This window comes from Ailuropoda melanoleuca, chromosome X (assembly GCF_002007445.2).
Source record: "Ailuropoda melanoleuca isolate Jingjing chromosome X, ASM200744v2, whole genome shotgun sequence".
Taxonomy (NCBI): Eukaryota; Metazoa; Chordata; class Mammalia; order Carnivora; family Ursidae; genus Ailuropoda; species Ailuropoda melanoleuca.
In genome coordinates, this window is record NC_048238.1 from 37,800,949 (window position 1) to 37,827,485 (window position 26,537).

At 44.8% G+C, this 26,537-nt stretch overlaps 1 protein-coding gene across 4 annotated transcripts in view; it reads right to left on the reverse strand.

Moving 5' to 3' along the window:
* Positions 1-26,537, reverse strand: part of EFHC2 (EF-hand domain containing 2) — a 198,254-nt gene that overhangs the window by 17,919 nt on the left and 153,798 nt on the right. For all 4 annotated transcript variants that reach the window (XM_034648783.1, XM_034648782.1, XM_034648781.1 and 1 more), the window contains exons 12-14: positions 25,975-26,172; positions 24,175-24,267; positions 11,005-11,110 (exon numbers count right to left, since the gene is read on the reverse strand). In XM_034648783.1, coding sequence (XP_034504674.1) covers positions 11,005-11,110; positions 24,175-24,267; positions 25,975-26,172 — 397 coding nt within the window. The remainder of the gene's footprint in view (positions 1-11,004; positions 11,111-24,174; positions 24,268-25,974; positions 26,173-26,537) is intronic.

Consider the following 26,537-nt stretch of genomic DNA (forward strand, 5'->3'; position numbering starts at 1 on the left):
TTTTTTTTTTTTTTTTTTTTTTTTNCAAAATAAGGAGCAGAAAGAAGAGTTTTAAACTTTTTTTTTTTTTTTTTTTAGTGTGGCGGTAAGGATCAGAGGAGGAAAACTAAGTTCAATTTGGGACATTTTAAAATTTGAGGCACCCATAGGACATCGGTGAAGATTCTGGTAATCACCTGGGAATAGGGCTCTGTGTAGCACAGGGCTAGAGTCCAGAACTATGCAAAGATGTGGAAGTCACTGGAATATGGGTGCTACGTAAAACTACGGTAATTAATAACGTTGACGCAGAATCATCATCATCAGAACACCAAGTACTGGCATCTGCAGCTAAGGCATTAAAGAGATGATTTATGATGACAATGAACTGGATGCCGACTTCCGTGGGATTTATACTGCTTAGTAGTGATGGCAACCCTACTATTACGAATACATTTATTAGATATTCACTATGTAAAGGTACTCTTTTTAAGTTTTTATCACAGAAAGCCCTAAGAGGTAGGTATTATTATGATACCTATTTACAGAAAAGGAAACTGAGGCATAGAAGGCTTAAGCTGCTTGTCCAGAAAACTGCCAGTAAGTGGAGGAGCCTGGACTGGAGCCCCACCAGTGAGGCTCCAGAGCTCTGCTTATCTGCTGAGCTACCGTCCAAAGCCCAGCAGAGTGGGCCAATCTGGAAGCAGCCGGCTCTCATCCTACATGGTTACGCCTGATCGTATCACTCTCTACAAGAAAAATTGAGTAGAAAACAATGTAGTTCTTGAAGTGACACACCTTTTCTTTCTCAAGAGTGCCTCCTGGGTCACTTGGGTGGCTCAGTCGGGTAAGCGTCCAACTCTTGGTTTCCGCTCAGGTCACGATTGCAAGGTTGTGAGATGGAGACTCGAGTGACGCTCTGCACTGGGTGTGGAGCCTGCTTAGGATGCTCTCTCCCTCTCCCCCCACCCTCAGCCTGCTCACTTACACGTGCGCACGCGCACTCAAAGAAAAAAAATGTCTCCTGCCAGACATTGGAGGTGGAGCCCAAACCACCAACTGGCTGTATAAAGACGGAAATGGCCATTTAGACAGATGAAGCCTAAATCAACTCCTATTTATACCACGTGGAACTTAGTGAAATGTCCTTCCTACACCAAGAAGCAGTAAATCATTGTGTGTGTACACACATACACACATATATGTACACACAAAAAATTATATATTTTAATCAATAGTCATTGAACTATTCAACATGTCCTCAGAAATTTCATTACAAAACTTAATGCAATTTTTCTCTTAAGTGGTATTTTTGGATTTGTGTTACAGAGGAATATAATGTAAATATATGCATTCAAAATCACTCTTCCTTGTTTTTTTTTAAATAAGAATTTTCAACACAAAAAGACTAAAATGCAATATGCAACTCATATCACTACAAAGAAATTATTTGGGGAATGGATTCTTTTATGAAACAGGCCAGTTCTAAGGTCCTTCACTCATAGCTTCTTCATTAGGCAGCAAAAGTTTCTTGTTTTTGGGCAAGGAATCATGATTTAACCTCTAAAAATAAAAGAGAAAAAAACTGAGGGACTCATGTTGGAATAATGGCAACTCAAGAATTTGGAGATGAGAATTAAATTTATTAGCAATAAGCCGGACTTGGACAAAAGGAAACGCAAGTAAATACCTTGGGGTTTGAGATGAAGGATGATTTGGGATGAGAAGACAATAGTCCATTTCTTTACATCTTAGTCATTTTAAACCCCATGGCTCACGCAATGCTTTCTTGAAGCTCCAGTCCCGCTATGCTCTCTGTCTAGAATCAATACCACTTCCCTGGATTTGATTTCCCTTTGTTGCTATTCCCTAGGATCCAGGTGGGAGTGACTTTTTCTGCCCCAATACCTGACAAATGCCACAGGCATATCTGCAGTGGTTGAGGAACCCGGGATCCATATACTGCCAATATGCTATCGTGATTCATAATAAGATACGCATATTTGGTCTTCCTCCCTCTTTCTGGCGCAGAGCTCCTAAAATCCTTGAAATTTTCAAGGTGATGAGAAGGGTAAGGTGTCTTATGTTATGTTAATGAGACATTTCTGAAAAGCACCTAGGGATGGGGGCTGGTTTCTAGGGTAACGGACCTTGTAATTAGAGGGTTGGAACTTTCAGTCTCATCCTCCTGACCTCCAGGGACAGAGCTGGAGGTTGAGTTCAATCATCAATGGCCAGTGATTTAATCAATCGTGCCTTTGTAATAAGCCTCCATAAAAATTCAAAAGGACAGGGATTGGAGAGCTCCTGGATTGGAAGGAACTTGTGGAGATTTGAGGACTGTGGCCTGTGCAGAGAAGGAGGAAGTGCCCCACCCTTTCCCCCCTACGTCACCCTCTGCATCTCTACCACCTGGGCTGTTCTGAGTTCTATCCTCTTATAATAAACCAGTGATCTAGGAAGCAAAAATGTTTCTCTGAGTTCTGTGAGCTGCTGTAGCAAATTCATCGTACCCAAGGAGGGGGTCATGGGAACCTCTCATCTACAGCCAGTGGACCTCAAGCACAGGTGATCAATGCGTCTGAAGTGGGGGGAAGGGGCAGTCTTGTGGGACTGAGCCCTTACACCCTGTGGGATCTGATGCTGTCTCCGAGCAGGTCATGTCAGAGCTGAGTTGAATTGTAGGACCTTTAGCTGGTGTTGAGAGTTGTTTGGTATGTGGGAGGAAAAAAACCCCACATATTGGAATTGGTTACCAGAGTTGTAGCCAACCCCCAATTATAGGGATATTTTCACAGATACTAGTTTAAACAGAGGCACAGAAATGAAATTGAGATCCAAAGGAGGGTGGGAAAACAGGAGATGAGATTTAAGAAACTCAGGGGAGGGGAGGCAATGATAAAGTAGAGGGAAAAAGGTAGCTTCTTCAGAGTTTTGCCTGTGATTGGGTCCATCTAAAGGAGTCACATGGGCAATGTCTCTGCAAAATAAAGAGGTCTTTGGTGACGTGAGAAACCCCACTCTTCCACTGCCTCGTTGTTCTAATAAATCCACAAATGCTCTGCATTACATAATATTTATGACAATCAGGCAGCAAATAAGAATATTCTTTGTGTTCACTGACCAAAAAAATTTTATTCATGCTACACTACAAAATGAGAAGAAAAGTCCAGGTCAGCTTGTATTCCCAGCAGGGCACGTACATTGTACGTGCAGAGAACTGCACGATAATTGCACAACAGGAGAGCTCACCCGCAGCAGCAGGTCCTTGCCATTCCAGACGACGAGGACGAGCCGTATTTGGCATCTTAGATATCTGTGTGCAGCAGGCTCTGCCAGCGCCCCCCCATCTCCTCCCCCTTTCCACTTTGGCGCTCAGTGGCCCCGACTTCCAAGCACCAAGCACCTGCGTTCCTCTGCCTGAAAGCTTTTCTTTGGCCTCTGAGGCCCACTTGGGGTGTCCCTGTGATATGTCGCAAGTGCCTGGGAATTCACTCTTTTCCTCCCTCGTCAGGAGAAGCCCTCATCCATGACCGACAGGAGCTGGTGGAGGAAGAGAGCAACCCCCTTGCACTTTGGGTGGGAAGACGCTAAGGTACGTCTAGGCCACCAGATCCCTGAGTTTCCCAGAGGAATTAAACTCGAGTCACCAACATATGTTACTGGTTTGAGAATACACCCTGTGGTGGCTCCTTCCCTTCCACTCTTCATTCCCCACTCCCTTAACAGTCTTCCCTCCACCCCCCCCCAATCTATATACACTGGAATCCTTGTCTCCACATTGGCTTCTCGAGGAAGTTCAACAAAGGCACTCTATGGTTTTGTATTTACCAGAATTAATAAAATGTCTATGAAAGTCACAGCACAGCGCAGAACAAAGCAACTTCCTGACATGCTGACGGACGGATCCAGAATCTCCGATGTGACTTCCAGATAACTCAAGAGATGGCGCCCAAATCTCAAAACCAAATTCAATTCCCTTGGAGACGAAGCACTATTTTCTGGAAGGAGGAAGAACTATGAAATGCAGAGCGAAATTCGACAATGATGCGCCATCATGACTCCAAAATGGCTGGGAATCATTGTCTGCAAGAGGGCCCCACGGCATCTTCCAAGCTGGCTTTGACTACAGCTACTGACGATATCAAAGACATTGGCAATAAATAACTTGTTCATCAACGGTGAAAAAAAATGTAGCTGCTGATCTGTAAAATCATACACCCTTGAAGCAAAGATGGCACTGGCTGGGAACCCAGTAAACAGCAGCTGCCCAGTGAGACTAGTGGAGCTGTGTGTGAGCTCATGGGCTCTGGATTTATTTGCTTTGACATTTTTAAAAGGAAATTTAATTGGATTATGTCTCCTTCTAGTTTAAAATTTTCTACTGTAGTACTGGCCACCAGATGCATGAGGGGGAAAAGATCGGGAGCCAATTAAATTCCACGCTTCACTGAAACAAGGTTATTTTTATTCCTCCCAAATGTAAGGCTGATGGAGTCATGTTAGTGATTTCACTGTGTTATTCCCCTCCCCTTGCTCAAAAAAAAAAAAAAAAGACATCTTTACAAGAAATATCTAGGAGTTTGTAGACGAGTCCAGTAGGGTGTATGGAACTGAAACTGTGGTTTTCTTGGATTTACTGCCTTCGTTTTATTTATTTATTTATTTATTTATATTTTTAAAATTTATTTATTTTTATATTTTAATTTTTTTTATTATATTATGTTAGTCACCATATGGTACATCCCTGATTTCTGATGTAAAGTTCGCAGATTCATTAGTTGCGTATAACACCCAGTGCACCATGCAATACGTGCCCTCCTTACTACCCATCACCAGCCTATCCCATTCCCCCACCCCCCTCCCCTCTGAAGCCCTCAGTTTGTTTCTCAGAGTCCATAGTCTCTCATGCTTCATTCCCCCTTCTGATTTACTGCCTTCTAATAGGTTGCTGTGACCTCGGAAATAATTTCATTGACAAAACTGTAAGAGCAATTCAATTTCCATGAATCAAAGGGAAATTAATTCGGGGAAGAAATTTTGCAAATACTTGTTGAGGTCATCAAGAGCATTCTGACGCCATAAGGAAAAGCTTATCGATTAAAAAAAAAAAAGAACCTGGAGATTTGCTTATATTCCTTCCATTTCTGTGCCGCTACGTCCCAGTTGCTTCCCACCGCCCTAGACAGAGTTTCAACAGAGTTGTCATCTGTGTGCATGTAGCTAAAACCCAGGTGTGGCCTTTAAACAAGAAACCTTTCCTTGCAACTGCCTTCCAGGTAAATCAGGTTTTCAGGAGGATGGGACTTTTTGCTGAGCTTTCGTGGTCAGCTTCTGCACACAATGCAAGTAGACATCATCCGGTGCTTTGAATCAAAGCGGATTCTGGCAGAATCGTTCCCTGCTAGGTCACTGTTTTGTGTTAGGTAATCGGTCTGTGTTTATCAGCTACTTTTAAAATCTAATGAGAGTGACCAATAGCCTTTTATTTCAACTGTTGAATTCAACCTCAAATCCTAGAAATAACTGCTTATTTATTAGACCTGGCACTAACCCCGAACCATATAATCTTTACCTTTATTTAGGAATGCCTTTGAGTCTCAGCTTCCTATCTATAAATTGGGAAGGATACTTAATTTTCACAGGATTGGGACAATAAAATATCACAGGACAGACCACCCTCTTAAATACCAAAAGAAGATCTTCCGCAAGTGGGGTGTCCAAAGACTACCCCAAGGTGCACCCGACCTGCCCCCTCCTCCCCACCGCCAAGGCCATGTATCATCATGCTGTGGCAAGAGAGGGCTGTAGAGACAATTGCTAATGGTTCGGCAGTTACAGTGCTCATAAAATGAAGCTGCATCCAATTTTTCTCAGAAATGTCAAAAGATAAGACGCCAGTCACACGGTGCAAGTTATAAAGTTTATACGAGAACCGATTTAGTGTTATTTTTTTTAAAACGTGGCTTCTGAGATTAACCAGACAGGCTCTAAACAGCGGGCCCTATTTTGCCAGTTTTACAGCCACCATCTGTGAGCAAGCACGACAGAATGGAAATGGGGTCTCCAGGCCTTGACAGCACCAAGGCCACATGCTGGGACTGTAGATAGTCACAGAATGGAGTGGGAGGTCAGTTACAGCCCCGGTGGCTCACCGTGGGCCGCTGTGGGAGCCAGGCAGAGGCCCAGCCAAGGGAGCTCGTGAGAATTCAGGCTACAGGTCACCGTCAAGAGTCATACGGTGGGTGACGGTTGGCTTATGCCCAGCCACATGGGGAAATCTCTCACCAAAGGACTAATCAAAGCTAGATGAGCTATGGACCACAGTCCTCTGTGTAAATCTGGCTGGCTTGTTATTGGACCCCAGCCCTATTAGCTGAGACCACGTAGCCACCTCGTGTAGGGGAGCTCCACCTGAGTCTGGGGGACGAGTCCTGACATCCAGCAGACCAAGCTGTTGTCTGGCATCTCTGGAACTTCAGCCAGAGCCAGACTGTCCAGGTCCTACACCGGAGGAAGCGTGCAGATGCCACCCGGGGCCACACTTCCACACCGGAGCTCAGCCTGCCACCCGTCGTTCTCAACAGAACTCGAATCTGTCACGTCACACTCAGGGCTAGGTCACATTCACAACCTGGTGGATCTCGTCCTAAAATCCCACATATGACTTTTGGCTGTGACAACTTCTCCAAATGTTGGTAATCCCCAGAGTTCTGAGAGGTTTTCTGTGCCCAACTGGGCCTGGACAGACGTACACATCTGGTCTGGCTCCTCCCTGGCCTCTTCCAGCATTAACTGCTCTCCTGTCAATGCCCCGCCTTGGGCAGAAGCTCAGGCAGTGACAGGGGGGCAGGTGTGGGGAGGGGGCTGTGCCACACTGCCAGGCCCCCAGCTGATTCCAAGAACAATCAACAAAGGCTTCAAGGACAGTAAAAGCAAACATAAATAAGAGGGACTACATCAAATGAAAACATTTCTCCACAGCAAAGGAAACCATCAACGAAAAGGCAACCTACTGAATGGGAGAAGACATTTGCAAATGATGTACCTGATAAGGGGTTAACATCCTAAATATATAAAAAACCCATAAAACTCAACATCAAAAAACCAATCTGATTTAAAAAATAGGCAGAGGACCTGGAATAAACATTTTTCCAAAGAAGACATCCAGATGGCCAACAGGTACACACAGGAAGATGCTCGACATCACTAACCATCAGGGAAATGCAAATCCAAACCACAAAGAGATATCAGCTGTCACCTGTCAGAACGCTACATTCCCGTTTCGTAACTGTTCTCCTACCTTTAAGGGTAGAATCACTACCCCCGAGAGTGTGCCCTCTGCAAGCAGAGATCCCACACCTGCCCCCCTTCCTCAGCTGAGGAAGCAAGACCTCTCCATTTTACAAACGATAATAATAGCTAACATTTAAACCCTTATTATGGGACAGATGTGGCGATAAGTGTCTCACGTGTATCAACTCAATCCTCACAACCACCCCAATGAAAGTACTATTCTTTCTTTCTTTTCTTTTCTTTTTTCCCCTCTTTCTTTCTCTCCCTCTCTCTCTAAGAGAGAGCATGTGCACGCATGCATGCGCACACACATACACACACAAATTGGAGAGCAGGGGGAAGGGGCAGAAGAAGAGAGAGTCCTAAGCAAACTCTGCACTGAGCACGGAGCCTGACTGGGGCTCAATCCCGTAAGCCCAGATCACAGCCGGAGCCGAAACCAAGAGTCAGAAGCTTAATTGTCTGCACCACCCAGGTGCCCCGGAAGTACTACTCTTACCTCCATTGTTGAGGGGAGGAAACCTGAAAGGTTGAGTGAGACTTGCACAAAGCCACCCAGTTAGTCAATCACAGAGCTAAGGATTTGAACTCATGTTCACGTCCCAGTCACAGATATATAAGGGATGAAATGGGGGAGGGGTGGCTAAGGGGAGAGTGGATCTTGGGAGTGGTTCCTCTTCCAGTGTGGGTGGTGATCCTTCTGTGGACCCTTAAATCAATTTAATGGTTCACAAATGACATTCAAAAGAGAGAAAAGAGGGGTGTGGGGGAGGGGAGAAAATAAAAGGAAAAGAGGGAAGAAAGAAAGGAAGAGAGAAAGAAAGACAAGATGGCACTGCGCCACATGTAGTCAGAATAGTAGTTTCATGAAACTTTGGTTCCGCTGTATCTGTGCATGCTGGGTTGCTATGAAAAAAGTCTTTAACTGTGGTTGTTGTGCCCAAAGGTCATTAAATTTCATTCAAATTCAGTCATCAGGAAAATAAAAATTAACGTAATAAGTTACCACGCTTTCAGAGGCAAAAATGTAAAAATGACTTGAATGCCTATCAACAGAAAAATGGATGAATAAATTATTCTATGTCCATATTACAGCTATTAAAGAATGGCTCAGGTCTATACATATTAAACTAGAGAGACTGCCCATGATGTGGCATTAAGTAAGAGAAACACAGGCCAATAAATGCATGTGGTAGCATTATATTTTGTACCATCAGTGATGAAACCCCCAACATACAGGTGAACATGTGGGTGGTGGATGGGGGAGAACAGAAAAGGAGGGAAATAGGAACTAAGGGAAAATACAACAAGGGCAGCTTCCACCTAGCAAGAAGAAGCATGCACATCATTCAGGGGGCCATAGGCAAGACAGGACGTGAGCAAGTCGTGTAAGTTGAGACGAATTTAATAACTATTTCTGAAGTTGTGGGAAGCGTTTAGGAAAACCAACAGAGGATCCTCCAGTCCCTCGAGGACTACAGCAACAGGGAGCCAGTGCCAGCACTTGCGGCTTAAGGGGCACGAGACAGTGGTCACTGGAACCTGGTGTGGTGGGCAGCTATATGGGGGAGGCAGTCAATCCACAGGAACCGGCATGGAGGGAAAGGATTTCTCTCTCCTCCCACCCTCCACTCTCTTGCTGGTGCATCCCACTGGCCAAACCGACTGGAGGTCAGCGGGCTAGGGGACCCACTGATGCAGCCCATAAAGGTCAGCTGCCCGGGACTCAAAGCAGGGGAGAGGGGGCTGGAGAAAAGTCCTAATGGGACAAATGGATGACACTCGACATGGAATACTATAACACTGAGGTGAGAAGGTAGAATATAAACTCCATCTATCATTTTTCTTTGTACATACAACATTAAATACTTGCATGGATGAGAATTAAAAGGTTACCAAATGTCAGTACTGATTTGCTTTCATGATGGTATCTCGGATTTTAGTTAATTAAATCCAATATCTTCAAAAACAATTACATTAAAAAAGAGTATTGTTTCTTTTTTATTCTTCGCAGGAAAACAGACCTGAGTTACAATTCTTGACTCTATCACACACGTGCTGTTTCTCTACCTTCCTCGTCTCTAAAATGGGGATCATGAGAGTACCTATCTCATAGGGTTGCTCTGAGGTTTAAACCAACTAATAGATTTTCAGGCCTTAGGGTAACGTTTGGTACATAGTAAATGCTTTAAGTGTTTGCAGTTGTTATGGTGACAATAGGATATCAAGAGCCTCCCAATGGGTCTGCTGTCCCCACGGCCCCTCTTCAAAGTGCCCACTATCCAGCCAGAGCAAGCATCCTTCAAAGGGTACACCTGATCGCGTCGCTCTCTTCCTTGAAATCTTTCCATGGTCTCCAGACCTTCCAGGACAAATAGTCAAACCTCACCCTTGCCGGTATCTCCAGCCTCACCCTCTTCCACTCCTCCTTCCATGCCTTCATTCCAGCCACACCAGTTCCCTCTGGTTCTGCACAAGCTCCACACCGTCCTGTCCCAGAGCCTCTGCTGGGAATGCCTTTTCCGTACCATGCCACTTCCCTCCCTTGCTAACTCTTCCCATTTGTCAAAGAAATTTCAAGCACCACCTCCCCTGAGAAGACTTCCTGTCCTCCCTTCCAACCCCAACAGCTTCCTCCTCATCCCATTCCATCCCACGCAGGCTGTATCATGCCCACGCTCCAAATCATGAGTGTATTGATTCCACCATCAGCAGGTGGCCCCCCTCCCTCGAAAGGTAGCAATAATGACCTTCATCTCTGGACCCCAGCATGGAGCATAGAACCTGCCGAGAGTGGATACTTATTCATGATCTGTCTGAGAATTAAATTTATAAATGAGTGAGTTATGTGACCCAAAGTCACTCAGCTAAGTAAGTGGCAAAGCCAGAATTCAACCCGAGTTATGTTGGACTCCAAAGGCCACCGCTGTCTCCCAACCATCTGGAAGTTCTAAGGCTGCCTGACACTCCAGAATAGTGCATGCCTGCGGGACCTCCCCAGGGGCACTAGACCAGTTCAGGCCAGAATGAGTTGGTCAGCGGAGACCGTAGGAATAAATGCCTCCTTTCTGGGAGTAACCACATGACATTTGCTTTATCAAGGGACTTTCCCAAGAAAATCAATTGCTGGAGCATGTTAAAATATAAACAAACCGCCATCCACCCACCCACTCCTTCAAGACAATTGGTCCAAAGAGATCTTAGAGAATTCGGACAATTCCACAATGTTGAGAGCACCACCCGATCACATGAACTTTGTTTTCCCTAACCAAGCATTTTTCTACCGAATTTTTATTTTAAATTTGGCTCTGCTGTGAAATGTGCATCCCCGTCCTATAGTGTTTCACCCAAGGCAAAGCTGTGTGCACAGCCGCAGACATCCTGAGATTTGCTCTCGTGGCTCATGATGATGTTAGCAGAATCCCTTGATAACGGTGTTTATATCTATTTATAACTTTAACCTATTATCCTATTTTCCATATAATTGGATGTGACGGAGGTTAAAAAAAATTCCGCCGCCGAAGAAAAGTCATGCTCTTACAGAGCAGATGTCCACTCAGCACGGAAAGTGAATTAGCCTTTAACACAAATATCCAGAAAAACATCAGTGCGTTTTCCAAAAGCACTGACGTTAATGTTTTATGCTGAAAGATAATCTTTAAGATAAAGGATATTAAAAATGCCAGGGAGGTAGCCACAGCTGGGTTTTGAAACAGGTGTTACTTTTACCTCTTTCAAGTACGATGGTGCTTCAAATTCGGGCATCGGATTCATTCTCCAGTTCAGGGCGCAGAAAAATGACTCATAATTTATTTGTTCCTCACTGTCTTTAAACCTGAAATATAATTATAATATATAATTTGATTCAACCTACAGAATTCAGGACCAAAATGTCAGCTTAAATGTTACCAGGAAAACATAATGTCAGGTTATGTTTCAATACCTGATATTTTTCTTATTTCGTACTAGCTTTTTTAAAATTTTTAAATCAGATTCTAACCCCCGAGAGTGTGCCCTCTGCAAGCAGAGATCCCACAAAGCTAATTCACCAGTATCTCCAGCACCTAGATTTATGCTGGCACTTAGTAGGTGCTCAATAAAGACTTGTAGTTTCCACAGAAACAAATGCGCTTCCTCGGTAACTGAGACCATTTTGTTCAGAGTATTTGCAGGCCCTCTTAATTTAATATGCTTGACACTATAGGTCAGTGAAACAAAATCTCCTTGTGTTTCTTAAATTGCATGCTTTTTAAATTTTTAAGGGGAGCCTAGATTCATTGTGTCTACTAAGATATTTTTAGGAAAAATAAAAGATATCCTTATCACTTATTATGTAGCCATTAAAAGGGATTATTTAGGGGGCACCTGGGTGGCTCAGTTGGTTAAGAGTCTGACTCTTGATTTCGGCTCAGGTCATGATCTCAGGGTTGTGCGATCAAGCCCCGCATTGGGCTCTGCGCTGGGCGTGGAGCCTACTTAAGATTCTCTCTTTCCTTCCCCCTCTACCCTTCCCCCCTTCTAAAAGAAAAAAAGTGGGGGTTATTTAGATCCACATATGCTGTCATGGAAATACATTCATGATATATTGTTGAGCAAAAAGGAGGTTACAAAATGGTACGTTGAATTATGATCTCACTTGAGGTATATATTTATAGAAAAAGGCACAGGGGCACCTGGGTGGCTCAGTCAGTTAAACATCCGACACTTGATCTGAGCTCAGATCTTGATCTCAGGGTCATGAGTTCAAGCCCCATGTTGGGCTCCGCCCTGGAGGTGAAGCCTGCTTAAAAAAAAAAAAAAGGGCATCGAAAAATTCTAATAACAATACACTGAAGTATTAAAACAGCTATCTCTGGGAAAAGAGACTGCTTTTCGCATTTTGCTTTAGATTTCTTTTTTTTTTAAAGATTTTATTTATTCATTTGACAGAGATAGAGACAGCCAGCGAGAGAGGGAACACAAGTAGGGGGAGTGGGAGAGGAAGAAGCAGGCTCCTAGCAGAAGAGCCCGATGTGGGGCTCGATCCCATAACGCCGGGATCACGCCCTGAGCCGAAGGCAGACGCTTAACCGCTGTGCCACCCAGGCGCCCCTGCTTTAGATTTCTTTGTATCATCTGAATTGTTTTAAATTTATAAGAAAAAATATTAAGCCCATTTTTCACTTAAAACACTGGCATAAATTTAACCGTAACCATAATAGAGTTTTGGCCATTAAGACCCAGTAATTTCAAACACAACTGCTGGAACGACCTAAACACAAAGCGAAATTCTTCTTAGTATAATACCTCAATGCCACCTATTTTAATTTCACTACACTCTGCCAGTTCTTAAGGCTAAACATATATTGGTCATGTCAGACCATTTTTTGAAGGACAAGACAAAGGGACTGTTCCAAGCACCCTTCCAGGGTTCCTGCCCCACTCAGGCAGGACCTCCAACTCAACACTCCCCCCTCCAACCGGCAAGCGAGGTGCACGACATACTGTGGCAAGGATGACCGGGGGCTAATTACTTAAAAGAAAACCTGGTGATAATAAATGTAGGAAAATAACATACTCATAACCAGTCAAAAGACCTTTTTTTCCTCGGGATTAAAGACAATAATAGCTCATATTTATAAACTAATATAAATTAGCAGTAATAAGTTAAATGTTACAAGATGAAGTCACATAGACTCATCAATCTAAACCAAGTAGAATAAACAGAGTGATCAGAAGAGGAGAAAGGGAATTCGGTTCTTCTTTTGTGTACATTTTCTTTGGCGAGGATTCTGGGATACAACTCCAATATGCTGCCCCCTACCACTGTTTATCCTCCGGATTTTGGCTCGCTCGTCATTTGAACTCCTTGAAAGGACATGCTCTGTTTATGGAAATATTTGTAGCCAAAATGCTGGACCATTATGTCTTTTATTTGTGTGTGTTTTGGGAGAAGAACTAAAACTCAATCAATTAAAGATGTTTTGTAAGAAACTTTCCTTTAGCATGGAGCCTTGAAGACAAGTATTCCCGAATACTCTGAGTAGGAGCTGAGGTCAGAGAATGAGATCATGTAGGGCCCTTGACTTTCATACTGAGGAAAGCTAAGAGCCACTGGAGCATATTGTACACAGAGAAGTTACCGGATCTCAGTTATATCTTCTAAAGATCACTCTCACTGATATATCGAGAAGAGAATGCAGGAGCAGGGCCAAAGTGGTGAGGGCAGTTAGCTGTCTTTTGCAGTGATCCCAAGTAGGCATAATGGCAGCCTAGATGGCAGTGGGGGCAGTGGAGGGCGCTGAGGAGTGGTCAGTTCTGAACATAGATATATATAAAGATTTGTTTGTTNCCAACCGCTGTGCCACCCAGGCGCCCCTCAGTTATATCTTCTAAAGATCACTCTCACTGATATATCGAGAAGAGAATGCAGGAGCAGGGCCAAAGTGGTGAGGGCAGTTAGCTGTCTTTTGCAGTGATCCCAAGTAGGCATAATGGCAGCCTAGATGGCAGTGGGGGCAGTGGAGGGCGCTGAGGAGTGGTCAGTTCTGAACATAGATATATATAAAGATTTGTTTGTTTTAGAGAGAGAGAGAGAGAGCAAGCAAGTGATCAGGGGAGAGAGGCAGAGGGAGAAGGAGAGAGAGAATCTCAAGCAGACTCCACGCTAAGTGCAGAGCCCAATGTGGGGCTGGATCTCATAACCTAGAGATCATGACCTGAGCCGAAACCAAGAGTCAGATGCTCAAGTGACTGAGCCACCCAGGCCCCCCGATTCTGAATATATTTTGAGTGTAGGATTCCTGAAGGATTGTACAGAGTGAGAGAGACAGAGGCAAAGAGACAGACAGACAGAGACAGAGAGAATACATGGACTCGGGACAACTCCAAGGGTTTTGCTTGGCCTACTGGAAAAATACAGCTGTCCTAACTGAGATAGGAAGGACTGCAGGAGCTACAGGTTGGGGGAAAAATCAAGAATTTTGTTTGGATATGTTACATTTTGATGGGAAGGGGCAGCTGGACATAGGAGCCTGAAATTCAGGGAAGAGGTTCAAGTTGAAGATAGAAATGTGGGAGCCACTAGCATATAGATGGTATTGAAAGCCACTGGACCAGGAGATTAGATGGGACCACCAATGAACTAAGTTTCTCTATCTGTTCCTATGGCACAGAATTTAATTGTCAGTAAATTCCCATTACATCAATTACAGGAGACACTTACACAATTCTAGAGGTTTCAGAAGTGTAATATCTCGGTAATTTGGGAGCCAGTCAAAAGACTACCAAACAGATCAGGATCACATCAGACTTCACCCCCATATACAACCCACTAACCTGTCCTGTGGGTTCTACCACCACAGCAGATCACAAATCCCTTTTTCTCCACCTCCTCTACCACTCACCAATTCCAAGCCACCATCAACTCTCACCTGGGTGACAACAATAGCTCTGTAGTTTGGTCTTGCTGCTTCTACTCTGACCTTCGCTGCAGACACATCCTCCACCAAAATGAGCTTTCTGAAACACAGACCAGATCAATAACTTCCTTGCTTGGAATTCTTCAATGGCTTCCCAATGCACTTCGAGCACAAGCTGAACTCCTTATCAGGGTTTATAAAACCCTATGTAATCTGGCCACTGCTGACTTCTCTGACCTCATCTGAAAACTCTCTGTTCGCAACGGTCCAGGTGTCCTAGCCTTTTTCCTGTTCTCTGAGCATGCCAAGATTGTTCCCAGAAATGCAACGCATTTGCACCCTTTAGTTCCTTTGTCTGGAAAGTCTCAATTCAAACGTTGCTTCTTCAGAAAAGCCTTCCTGAAGTTTCTCTTGCCTAACCGAGTCCTCCTGCCTAAATCCGCAGTTGCCCTGGATGATGGCAATTGAAACTTACAGAAAAACTTCTGGAATCACCACTGGAACTCCTATTATCATACCTTGTTACCAATAAGTCTTATATCATGCCTACCCGTTACCCCTAGGCCCCTGGCCTTCTTCCCTGCCCAACTCATGATATGTCAGACTCAACACATCTGAACATTTACCCATTTCAAAGGCTATTTGGAAAGGATTCTCCTGAGTCAAATAATATTCAGAAAGGATCAAAAGCTGTAAATGGAAGAGTACACAGCTTAGAAATGACGTATAAAATTTTTCTGAGGAAAGGGGCGCCTGGGTGGCTCAGTCAGTTAAGCGGCCAACTCTCGGTTTCGGCTCAGGTCATGATCTTGCAGTTGTGAGACCGAGCCCCTTGCCAGGCTCTGCGCTCAGTGTGGAGTCTGCTTCAGAGTCTCTCCTCCTTCTCTCTCTCCCTCCAGCTCGTGCTTGTACTCTCTCTCCTTCTCTCCCTCTCTTTCAAATAAATAAAACCTTAAAAAATTTTTTTTTTCCTGAGGAAAAATGTTTGAAAGATTTGATCTTTCCAAAGACCCAGAGTCAGGCTTCAGGGAAGAGTTGAGCTAATGTGGTATAATACTCCAAGTTTTTCTTTTCAGTTCTGTCTTGGAGGATCTCAATGGATATGGAAATCCCGGCAGAAGGAGCAAGAGAGGAAAGAACAAAGAATCTTTCAATTAAAAGGGATAAAACTAGCCAATGCTTCTTGGAAGAATTCTTTGCTCTTGGGAAGTGGACAGAATTGCAGTTAATCATGATGGATTGATCACAAATATATTTATCCTCTTTTCCCACCAAAACGATAATAAAGGAATAAAAATAAGTAATAACCTACAATGACAATGGTAGCTGGAAAAAAACACAACAGTGGACAAGAATCTCCAAAATCTTTTGCAAAATGGAAAGCAGACCGAGGACTTGTAACTGGCTTGGCAGAACTGAGGAAGGCAAGGGGCAGAGGCAGGGGCCACTTAGAGATTAGCCAGTGTGGCCCACAAAAACTCCTGAGATGCTCAGCAAATGCAGACTGCAGGTGCCAATAGAGGCAGGGACATGGTGTGAGACTGAAAACAAGGGCTGTTTCAAAGCCTGAATAAAGCAGGGGTAGCCAGAGCACCAAGTATCTAAAAGAGTTTCAGTCGGGGGGGGGCTGAAGCATAACGGAGGGCAGAGGAGAGCATTACACACTGAACTCGAGCCTCTCAGCCCGTTTCCTTCCCCTTTCCCATTTCTAGAACACCAATAGCCATGCTTCAAGGAACCTCCTTTCCCCCATTCCACCCTCCCTCCTAGTCCAGCAGGAGAAGAGAGGATTCTTCTTTTGATCCTCTGAATGGTCCCAGAAAGATCTCCAGATTCCAGCTTCAGGGGGTCACCTAACAAAAATGAGGGCTACGAGATGGGACTTGTGCAGTGAAACCCACCAATCAACAAGATCCACCCCCCAAAAGCTTCCAACGTTAAGGACAGAAGCCAAAACAGCAACAGGAGAAAAAAAAAAAAAAAGGAAGCAGAAAAACAAATACAATTCAGGTTACAGAAGGAAAGAGGTGAGATAAGAGTGGTATAGTATATCCATGAAAAAAGAACAGAAGACTACCAAAAAGGTTCATTCCGACTAAAATGTGCTCTGGGAATAAAACAAATCTGATAGTAGTAAATAGACCCAGTAGAAGAGGTGGGATATCGCATTGAGGAAATCCCTTGGTGAGTCTATCGTAATAACAAACAGAAAATTGGGGAAAGAAGAGATCCAAATCTGGGACATCCAACATCTTAATGACAAGAGTTCTCAGAAGAGAAAAATGCGAATGGAGGGGAGGAAATTCTAAAAATTAATGGAAAGTTTCCTTGCACCAAAGGACAGAGTCTCCAGACAGAAGGGCCTATTAAGCGTTAAACACAATGAATCTATAAACGGCCACACACACAGACACACAAGGCGCCATCAGGAACTTCCAGAACACCAGGAACAAAGAGAAGATCCTAAGGGCATCCAGAAAGAACAATAATGGGAATCAAAAGTATGTTAAATTCTCAAGCGTAGTAACAGGAAGTTAGTAGCAGTGTCTAAAAATGAGAGACAGAAATAGTAGAAATAGTAGTATGTGCGTGCTATTTAAATGTCAATAGAGATAGCTAGAAGGGCTGAGAGAGGCTACTCCTTGTGAATGGGTCTGGGAGGTGGGGAAGGATGTGGCTGGAAGCTACTCTTGTTGGAATAAACTTTTTAGAATTCTTCGAGAATTTTTTACTACGAGCATGTACCAGTTTGATATAAATACAAATTTACAAAGCAGAAAAAGCAGATGAGAGACCTTGAAACGTGCTTTTCAAGGCAGTACACTTGTTACAAGTCAGACTTGGAAAGGAAGGCACGCCACTAGTTGGGAGCACGCTGGTGAGGAATTAAGTCTCCAGTCTTCCTCCCTGCTCCAAAGTTCTGCACGCAGCTTCCTCCCCCAGACCACTGATGGGATGAGATCCGTCATGCCCTTCTCTGCTATAGAACACACACTAAATCTACTACACGTTATTGTTAGACGAGGTAGTGTGAGAGAGAGAGGATACAAAGGAGAGCTCCAGTTCTAAAGATAGTCCAAACTGGAGGCAGAGGAACCAGGGCAGGCAGTGTAGAGAGGCAGAAGGGCTTGACTATGAGGGGACTGGGAACAGGTAGGTCAGTGTTTGCATTTACCCCTGGATACTGTCTCCCCAGTCACCCATCATGGCGTCCTCCCTGCCTCATGACTACAGGTCATTGTTTGCCAAATCCTACCCATCCTTCCAAAATATTTTGGAAAGGCCTCTGAATCGTTTAGAAAATGTATCTTCTTGCTTCAGGGTCACGCTGTGCTTCTGATCAAAAAGGTTAGCTTCCTGATTCTCCACCTGAATCCCGTACTTTGCTCCTCTCCAAATGGCATTTGGCTCTTGCTAAGACTCCGATCTATGGTCAAGGGATGAAGGAAATTTTCTGGAGGAAATTCTGTTGAAAACGCTGTGAAGGCAATTCCAAAGAAGAGCTTTCTATGGTGACATTGTTGAAATCAGTGCACAGTCTTCCAGGGTGACTGCCCTAAAGGGCAGCACTAATTCTGGCTTTTAAGTGTTTCTTCGCTTGTTAAAAAGTCAGCCTCCTTACTTTAAAGTCCCAGCTCACAGTGCTAAAGTGTGTTCCTAAAACCTCCATAAATTCTTTCCCTTTGATACTTGGGCAAGCCACCATTTCCTTCCCTACACAAACTAAGGGACATGTTTGTGGAGGAAGAGGGAGGGAAGGCAATTTCTCTTTAGAGAATCAGGACCCCCCAAGCACGCTTCTTGATGCCTTGCTAGGTGGGAGTTCTTAGAAATGAGGCAAATGTGTCATTTGACGGGTGATTGTGCTCCCCCTCCCAAAAATGACGAATGGCTTGACAACTACATAAGCCATCTATCTCCTTGCCACAGGGATAAAGCTGGTCTGCTTTATTTCCACCATCTGTGGGGTAAAAGGTGCAGCAGCAGCTGTGTTTGGCTGAAGAGTAACATGGCTTCCCCCCCTGCTGTGAAGGCCATCTAGTAACATGGGGGAATGGGCTGGGTGGCATGACCGGGGTCAGAAGGGAGGGAGTGCAGTGAAGACTTTTTTTTTTTTTTTTTTTAGTGAGAGAAAGAGAGAGAGAGAGGTAGGAGGAGAGAGGGGCAGAGGGAAACAGAGAGAGAGAATTTTAAGCAGGTTCCACGCCCAGCACGAAGCCTGACTTGGGGCTCCATGTCACGACCTGAGCTGAGATCATGACCTGAGCTGAAATCAAGAGTCGGATGCTTAACCAACTGAGCTACCCAGGTGCCCCTGCAAAGACACATTTTTGACTCACACGATTGTGTTTGGTTTCAGTTCATTATCCAGCAAACCCAGGGGTGCACACTTGAACACCTGGTGAGATTCTTAAAGACTGGGACAGTTGAGAATAAATTAGAGTTCCTGGTGAGGCAGGTCAGAGCAATCAAGTACACATCATATACAAGGTCGATGCTCTGCTGGTCCATGTGGATTTGGAATTTTTTAAAACTTTCTTAAAAACTACTAATCACCTTACATTTGAAAACACAGGAAGCATCTGGGAGGTGGGGCTTCTCTCTGCAGACTTCCCAGAGCACCAAACACCGCAACAGTAGCGGCCACGCGGCCTGACCCTTGTCCTTCGGCCCCAATGCCAGGCATTGTTGGGTGAAATCACCGGAGTCCAAACCATGCCTCTGGGGTGGGGGGGGCGGGGGCGAGGCTGGGGAGAGTGTAACGAGATGATCTGAAAGCCCTGTTAACTTTTTCCATTTTAACTGATATTTCTGGATGAGGCACCAGCTCTCTCGGGAGGCCGGTTCTAAGGCATTCCATGGAGCCCAAAGCCAGCTGTAAAAGGCCAGCTTGGGGCAGAGCTGCTGGGGAAAGAGTTGCGCTTGAATTTCCAGTTGTTCCAAGTGTCGATTCATAAGGCCACAATTAGGGAAGGAGGCTACCTCTTTACTCCCCAGTCCCACGCAGAACACAGAATGGAATGATCTCAGAATACTCTCTACTTCCCAATGGTTTGAGAACCAGAATTTCTTGCTTATTAATACTGAGGAAACATTAAAAAATCCAAATGAGGGCTCAGAGGGGTTGAGTCCATTTACAAGGATCACATGCGTGGGATGCAGTAGAGTTGTTGACAGAGCTCGGAGGCAGGTCTGGTGGATGTCAAGCCCGTGTTTTTCTCCCTGCCCTCCTCCCCCCAAGTGTACGAGCACAGGACAAGTCTCTGGGGCTGCAGAGATGAATGGGCCATAGTCCCGATTCCCAGGAGCTCAGGTAGGGACAACTTAGGGAGCTCTAATTCCACGAGAGACTCATCTTGGTCCGCAGCGCCTCCCTCAGTGACAGAGCCCCTTTATACCTCAGCGCCTGTGCTTACAAAGTGAGGAATCGTGCCCACCCTCAACTAGAACATACCTTTCAATCTGCTCAAGGAGTTACAAAATATCCTAGGGCCCTTGGCACGATGTCAATACGGAGTGTCCGTCCCACTATCAATGTCTTTTTTTTTTTAAAGATTTTATTTATTTATTTGACAGAGAGAGACAGCCAGCGAGAGAGGGAACACAAGGGGGGAGTGGGAGGGGAAGAAGCAGGCTCCCAGTGGAGAAGCCTGATGTGGGGCTCGATCCCAGAACGCCGGGATCATGCCCTGAGCCGAAGGCAGACGCTTAACGACTGCGCCACCCAGGCGCCCCCTGCTATCAATGTCTTACTCATTACTACTACTACTTAGAACATTGAAGTCTGCTGCCTTGCGCATTAGTGAAATGAACTTGATTGGTAAGTACGGGGAGCTCATACTGGCTACCACAGCGCGAACCGGTGGGGGCGGGGATGGGGTGGGCTCAGGTAACCGGATGTGAAAAGATTTTGAAGTCCTGCTCCCAGCTTGAGTTGTGCTAATAAGGAAAAGACTGAACTGAGTCACAAGAAAGATGGAAATGCAGTGGAGGGAACTCTTCCTAGCGAAACACGGTGGTGGGGGGAACTAGGAGAAAACACACGACTGACAATCGCAGTGTGAAAGAAATCGGCCAACCCTTTGGCCATATTGTTTTCCGTCTCCTAATTTCAAGGCCCACAGCGGGGCTCCCCGGCTGCTCAACAGCCGCCCAGCTGCAGCCTGTGGCAGGTAACACCACGCCTGGGCAGAGAGCGCAGCGAGCCAGAACAAGAAGCGCCAGGCCTGCCTCCCACAGGAGATGGCCCACGTCAGCGGGGCTCTGGCTGAGCACACCACGGGAGGGCTGTGCAGAAAGGGAGTCTGGTCACGGCTCTGGCAAGCCCTGTGGAGTCTGTGGGGAGCAATAAGAATGCAGGATATAAATGTAAGCTGCAGGCTGATGGGTCCATTAGGAATTAGGGCCCGCTTTGAAAGGAATCTGTGGAGATGATGCAAAACGCCAGGCATGTGACCCAAATCGCGGCAGGGCATTTTGGAGGGAGAGGGGACTGGGAATGAGACATTTTCTAATCCGACTAGTCTGAAGTTTCCCCTCAGTTAGGAGCAGGGTCACGGCACAAGGAGAGGCAGAGTTAGACTGAACACAGTCTGCTCAGCAACTCAGAGGGATGACCTCCCGCAAGCTAAGTGGGGCGTGGAGGCACGCTGAGCCTGGGACGTCTTCGAAGCGAGCTGCGGAACAGTCTTTCCGCCTTTCATGTCAAATTATAAAGGCGAAGACAAAACAGTCTGCTGAGAAAAGGAGACTCTGATGACGACTTGGTGGCCTCGGCGTTGGAGAAGAAACATCTAGGTCCTCCAGAGGCCAGGCTCCCACATCACTGGACTTTCCAGGACAACTCATCCCTGGGGCCGTAAGAGATAATCTAATAAATATCGGCAGCTTCCGGACTGGAGACAGCTTAATGTGCGAAACGCCTTCAGACCCAACTGTTTCAAAACAAGGCTTCCTCTATGTAGAAGGATGCAGGCTTCTTCCAGTTCATTTCTAAGTCAGAGTGTGTGGTCTGTGGTCCCTGACTTCAGCTTCTCCCCTAGGCCCCAGTCACCACTTAGTACCAGGTGCTGTACTGGGTACTTTATACATGTTATCTCAAGCCACCCTCAGAACTGCCTGGAAGCAGGTATGTCATTTCAGAGGTAAGGAAATGGAGGTTTGGGCAGGTCAAAAATCTTGCACAAGGGGCGCCTGGGTGGTGCAGTTGGTTAAGCATTTGACTCTTGTTTCAGCTTAGCTCGTGATGTCAGGGTTGCAGGATCGAGCCCCGCATCGGGCTCTGCGTTCAGTGGGGAGCCTGCTTGAGATTTTTTCTCCCTCTCCCTCTGCCCCTCCTGCTTGTGCGCTCTCTCTAAGGTAAATAAATCTTTTAAAAAATCTTGCACAAGATCACACAACTAGCAGGTGGATTCAAAGAATACAAGGGACAAGTCAGGGGTGAAACTCAAGATCTGACAACCCACTGGTTGTTTAAAGGTGGTGAATCAAACAGGTTGAAAGCAGGTCTCTATATCTCAATGGATCAGATATTAAGTCGCTAATCTTCATTACAAGGTAAGAGACAAAAAGAGAAACACAGGGTTGTGAGAACCCTTTGGAGGAGATAATCACTGCCAGCCAAGTGAATCTAAGAGGGCTTCATGGAAGAGTTGCTACCTGAAATGGGTCTTAGAGGAAGAGCATGCTTTCAGCAGGTGAAGAAAACCGGAAACTATTTTCTACTGAAGAAATAGCAAGAGAAAAGGCAAAAAAAAAAAAAAAAAAAAAAAGTAGAAAGCAGGAGGTATACATGTGAAATGCTAAATAACCCATATAGAGGAGTGCCTGGGTGGCTCAGTCGGTTAAGCATCCGACTTGATTTCAGCTCAGGTCATGATCTCAGGGTCATGAGACTAAGCCTGCATCAGGCTCTGTGCTGGGCATGGAGCCTGCTTAAGATTCTCTCTTTCCCTCTCCCTCTGCCCCTCCCCCTGCTCACACTTGCTAAATAAATAGCCCATGTAGCTTTGGGAATGTGATGACTGAAGAAACCGGGCTCCTAGGCCTGCCTATTTCATCTCAAGTCCTTTACACCAGGATGACCTACTTATCCTTCACACTGATGCCAGCAAATAAAAGCAAATTGAGCTGATAGTCCAGAAAATAACCCTAGGTCAATCCAATGGACACATCCAATTGCGTTGGCCCTCCTGCGTCCCCTTCTGATTCTTCAGACCCTCGTTCTCCCGCATGGGATTTAGTTTTTTCTGTTCCTTTTGTCTCAGATGAGGACGCCCCACTCCAGCCCCTGCTTGACAATGGCGTTCCAACTGACAACCCTAAGCCTCCCAATGGAGAAGGGGGAGAAGGAGTTCAAAACTAATGGTTTTGGTCTTTCCTTAAGGAGCAAAGGGATTTATAGAAAGATTGTGAGAAGAGCAGCACTATGACATTTCTGTGCTTAGAGGGTATTAACCTGCTATATGTAAAGATGGATTTAAACATTTAGAGACTGGTGGAAGAAAGACCAATATGGAGGCCCTGTAATAGTCAAGAAGAAATGTGGGTCAGAACAAGAGTGAAGATAGTAGGAATGGGGAGGAAAGAGTGGGTGCAAGCAATAGGAAGGAGGGAGAATTGTCAAGACATCCTTATCTACTGGCTATTTGCGGACAGTAATTCAAAATGGTTAGAAGCTGGGGATGTACGTTTGAAAGGTTCGAGGATTAAGTCACAGCTCTTCTTAGAAGCCCATGTGACTTTGGGCAAAACACCTCATCTCTAAACCTCAGCATCCTCAGGTAAGGTGAGAGGATAACAGTTGTAACTCACGAAGTTGTTCTCACAAAGCAAGTGAGGTGAGGCCTTCAGAGCAATGACGAAAATGCCTAGAACACAGTCCAAAATGTCAGCATTACCAAGATAGGGGAGTCAGAGGTGGGGCTGGGGATAAAACCATAGGAAGCATAAAAGATGACCAGTGCCTGCCTATCTAGGAGGGTAGTGCCAGGAAGTCAAAAGTAAACGTTCTACAGGAGGGCCAGGTGTTCTAGAAAGCACTTCACTGTGCTTTCCTCCTGCAACATCCTAATCTTCACACTTTACATCTGGTGCTCTAGGAGGACAGAGCCCTGTTATAAGAACACTAGGCCCCCTTCCTGCATGTCTTCAGCCAGCAGGAACCACTGCTTTGAGAAACCTGCCCTGAATTTTAGATCTAACACCCTCATAACCAATGAAGTTAGACATCTTCATTTTGTCCCAGGAACCTGTGTATAGATATGCGTGCGTGTCTTCACGCTAAAAAGATAAAAGAGCACTTCATAATAGGCTAACATTCAAAATCATGCCCAACTTTTCCTTTTGTAACACTTCTATGGAGGTGTGTCATCAATAATATAATCAGAGCAGTCAAGGGTAAAGCAAGGATAATTAAAGGTCAATGTACAACCGAGAATAGTCCCCCCAAACAAAAATATGCAGGACAAACCCCATGAAGGGTGGAGCTCTCCCTTACCCGGACAGTATGGATCCCAGAAGATCATCAGTCAAAGGTAACCTGGAGGACTTGCACAGCCTTTTGATGTCTTTGCTGGGTAATACTTTCTTTCTGCATTAAAACAAAGTAAACAGGTCTTTATATATTTTGGGTCTCTTGAATAACAATTACAGGCTATAGGAAAGAAAACACAGATGCGTCCTAAAAATCTGCACAGGGAAATGTGTATGAAAACTCGTATTGGAATTCACGGTAAGGAAAAACAGTCATATTGCATTTCACCAACTTTTTCCATCTCAGAAGTTACCAGATTCTGTCCTTCCAAAGCCTTTCCATCAAGATTCAGACTCTTGGTTGGTGATAGTACAGCGTATTAAGGCTGCAGCCACAAGTGTTGCTCTAAGTAACAGATCTGCATTCTTGACCACTAGTCAAAACTGGTTCTGATATCTGAAAACATCTCTTAATTTGACAGGCATCTAGAGCCTCCAACACAAGTATTGAATGACTTGAGGGTGTTTTTCTAGTCTTTTCCTTGGACCCAAACCTTGTAACCTTGAAGCCCCAGCTGGGGCTTTAACATTCACCTCAATTTTGTCAGATGGTTTCTCCAGAGCAGCTCAACAGCCATTTTCAACCCAGCCTGCCAGGGGCATAGAAATGCTTGTCCAGTGTTCTCATTCAGCCAGTGTTCTTCCAGGCACCAGGCAAAATCAGAACCAACAGGAAGGAAAGTGAGTTGCTTTATTCACAGGGAGTTGATAAGATGATGAGAGAATGTTTATGTCTAGAACTGAAGCTTGTCAGATCTGGAAGAACCTCAGAGCTGTCTGATCAAGCAGCCCCATCATTCCCAGGAGGTGTTCCTTTAATGAAGGAGGGTCACACTTCTCACCCTGGGCAACGGGTACCACCAGGTGGAAGGCGGGGCCAGGGTCACACAAAGCTCAGCCCATACAGCCTCTGGAGGCTCAGGAAAGCTTTAAGAGTCAAGGAAAAATACCATCTTTACAAAAACTCAACAATGTATTATGGATTAGGGGGAAAAATCATGTTTGTCATGAAGATAAACTATAGGACCTTTAAAGATCTTTAGGGTGTGCAGCTGGTCACTTGGGTACAAACTTTAGGGATGATGGGAGGGGTCATGGGGCAAAGAAATGTCAATGGTATATAGTAACAAAGGCTAGAGTTAGGACTAAGATTTTCTAACACCCGGTGAATGTTTCCCCCCCACAATACCAGGTCTGTGGGTAAGATGAACACCAAAACATATTAAGATGGGGCTCCAGTTTATAAAAATGATGTAATAAAGCACAACAGAAACATGGCAAATATACTAGAAATTGATTATGCTGAGCTTTGTTATTTTCAAGAAGAAGTAATTTCAAAGAAATTCTATAGATCGTTTACTTGTAAATTCCCTGTTCTCTGTATTAGAAAAGACACATTTATAAATACCAGTTATCACTAAACAAATGTAAGAAGAAGAAATCTCAGAATTAAACCTTCTAGCATCTGGATTTATTATGTTTCAGTGGAAAGCCTCTAGGAACCAATTAAAAGGAAATGGAAAGGGGCATCTTATTTTTTTTGAAGATAAAGGGCCTTCCCCATTTCATCAACAAACAAAGCTCACCATCGAAATATTGGTACCCAAATACTTCTCAAAAATGATTTAAAGTACATTTGCTATATAGTGGAGTATGATGGGACATCTCAATGTTCCTTCTGCCTTGGATAAAATATAAATTCCTTCATTACTCAGGTCCGGAGAGACTTAAATGATTTACTAAAATCGACAAAATAAAAGCTTACTTTTCTCGATCTTCATATACGCAAGTAGCAATGAGTCTTTCAAAATTCTCAAAAGTGTTTTTCTTGAGCTGTTCATGGGCCTGTGCCATTAGGACATTCATATCAGGACGCGTGTCCTCAGGCACCTGGTAGTGACGTGCAAGGGTTATAACTTCATGCTCTGTGAGTTTCCCAACAGTTAGACTCAGTATTATGTCTCTGTAAAGAAAATGAGAAATCACTCATGAAATTACATCTAAGAATATTTTACTCTCTTTCTATTAAAAATGTCCGAATTCTGGGGTGCTTGGGTGGCTCAGATGGTTAAGCGTCTGCCTTCAGCTCAGGTCATGATCTCCGGGTCCTGGGTTCGAGTCCCATGTCGGGCTCCTGGCTCAGCAAGGAGTCTACTTCTCTATCTCCCTCTGCCTCTCCCCCTGCTCATGCTCTCTCTCTCTGTATCTGTCTCAAATTAATAAATAAAATCTTTTTTAAAAAATCCAAATTCCATCTTATGAAACTTTCATCAACTGCACAGAGGACAGGTGACTATTTTTCTTTAATTTAACTGCTACTTCACTTAG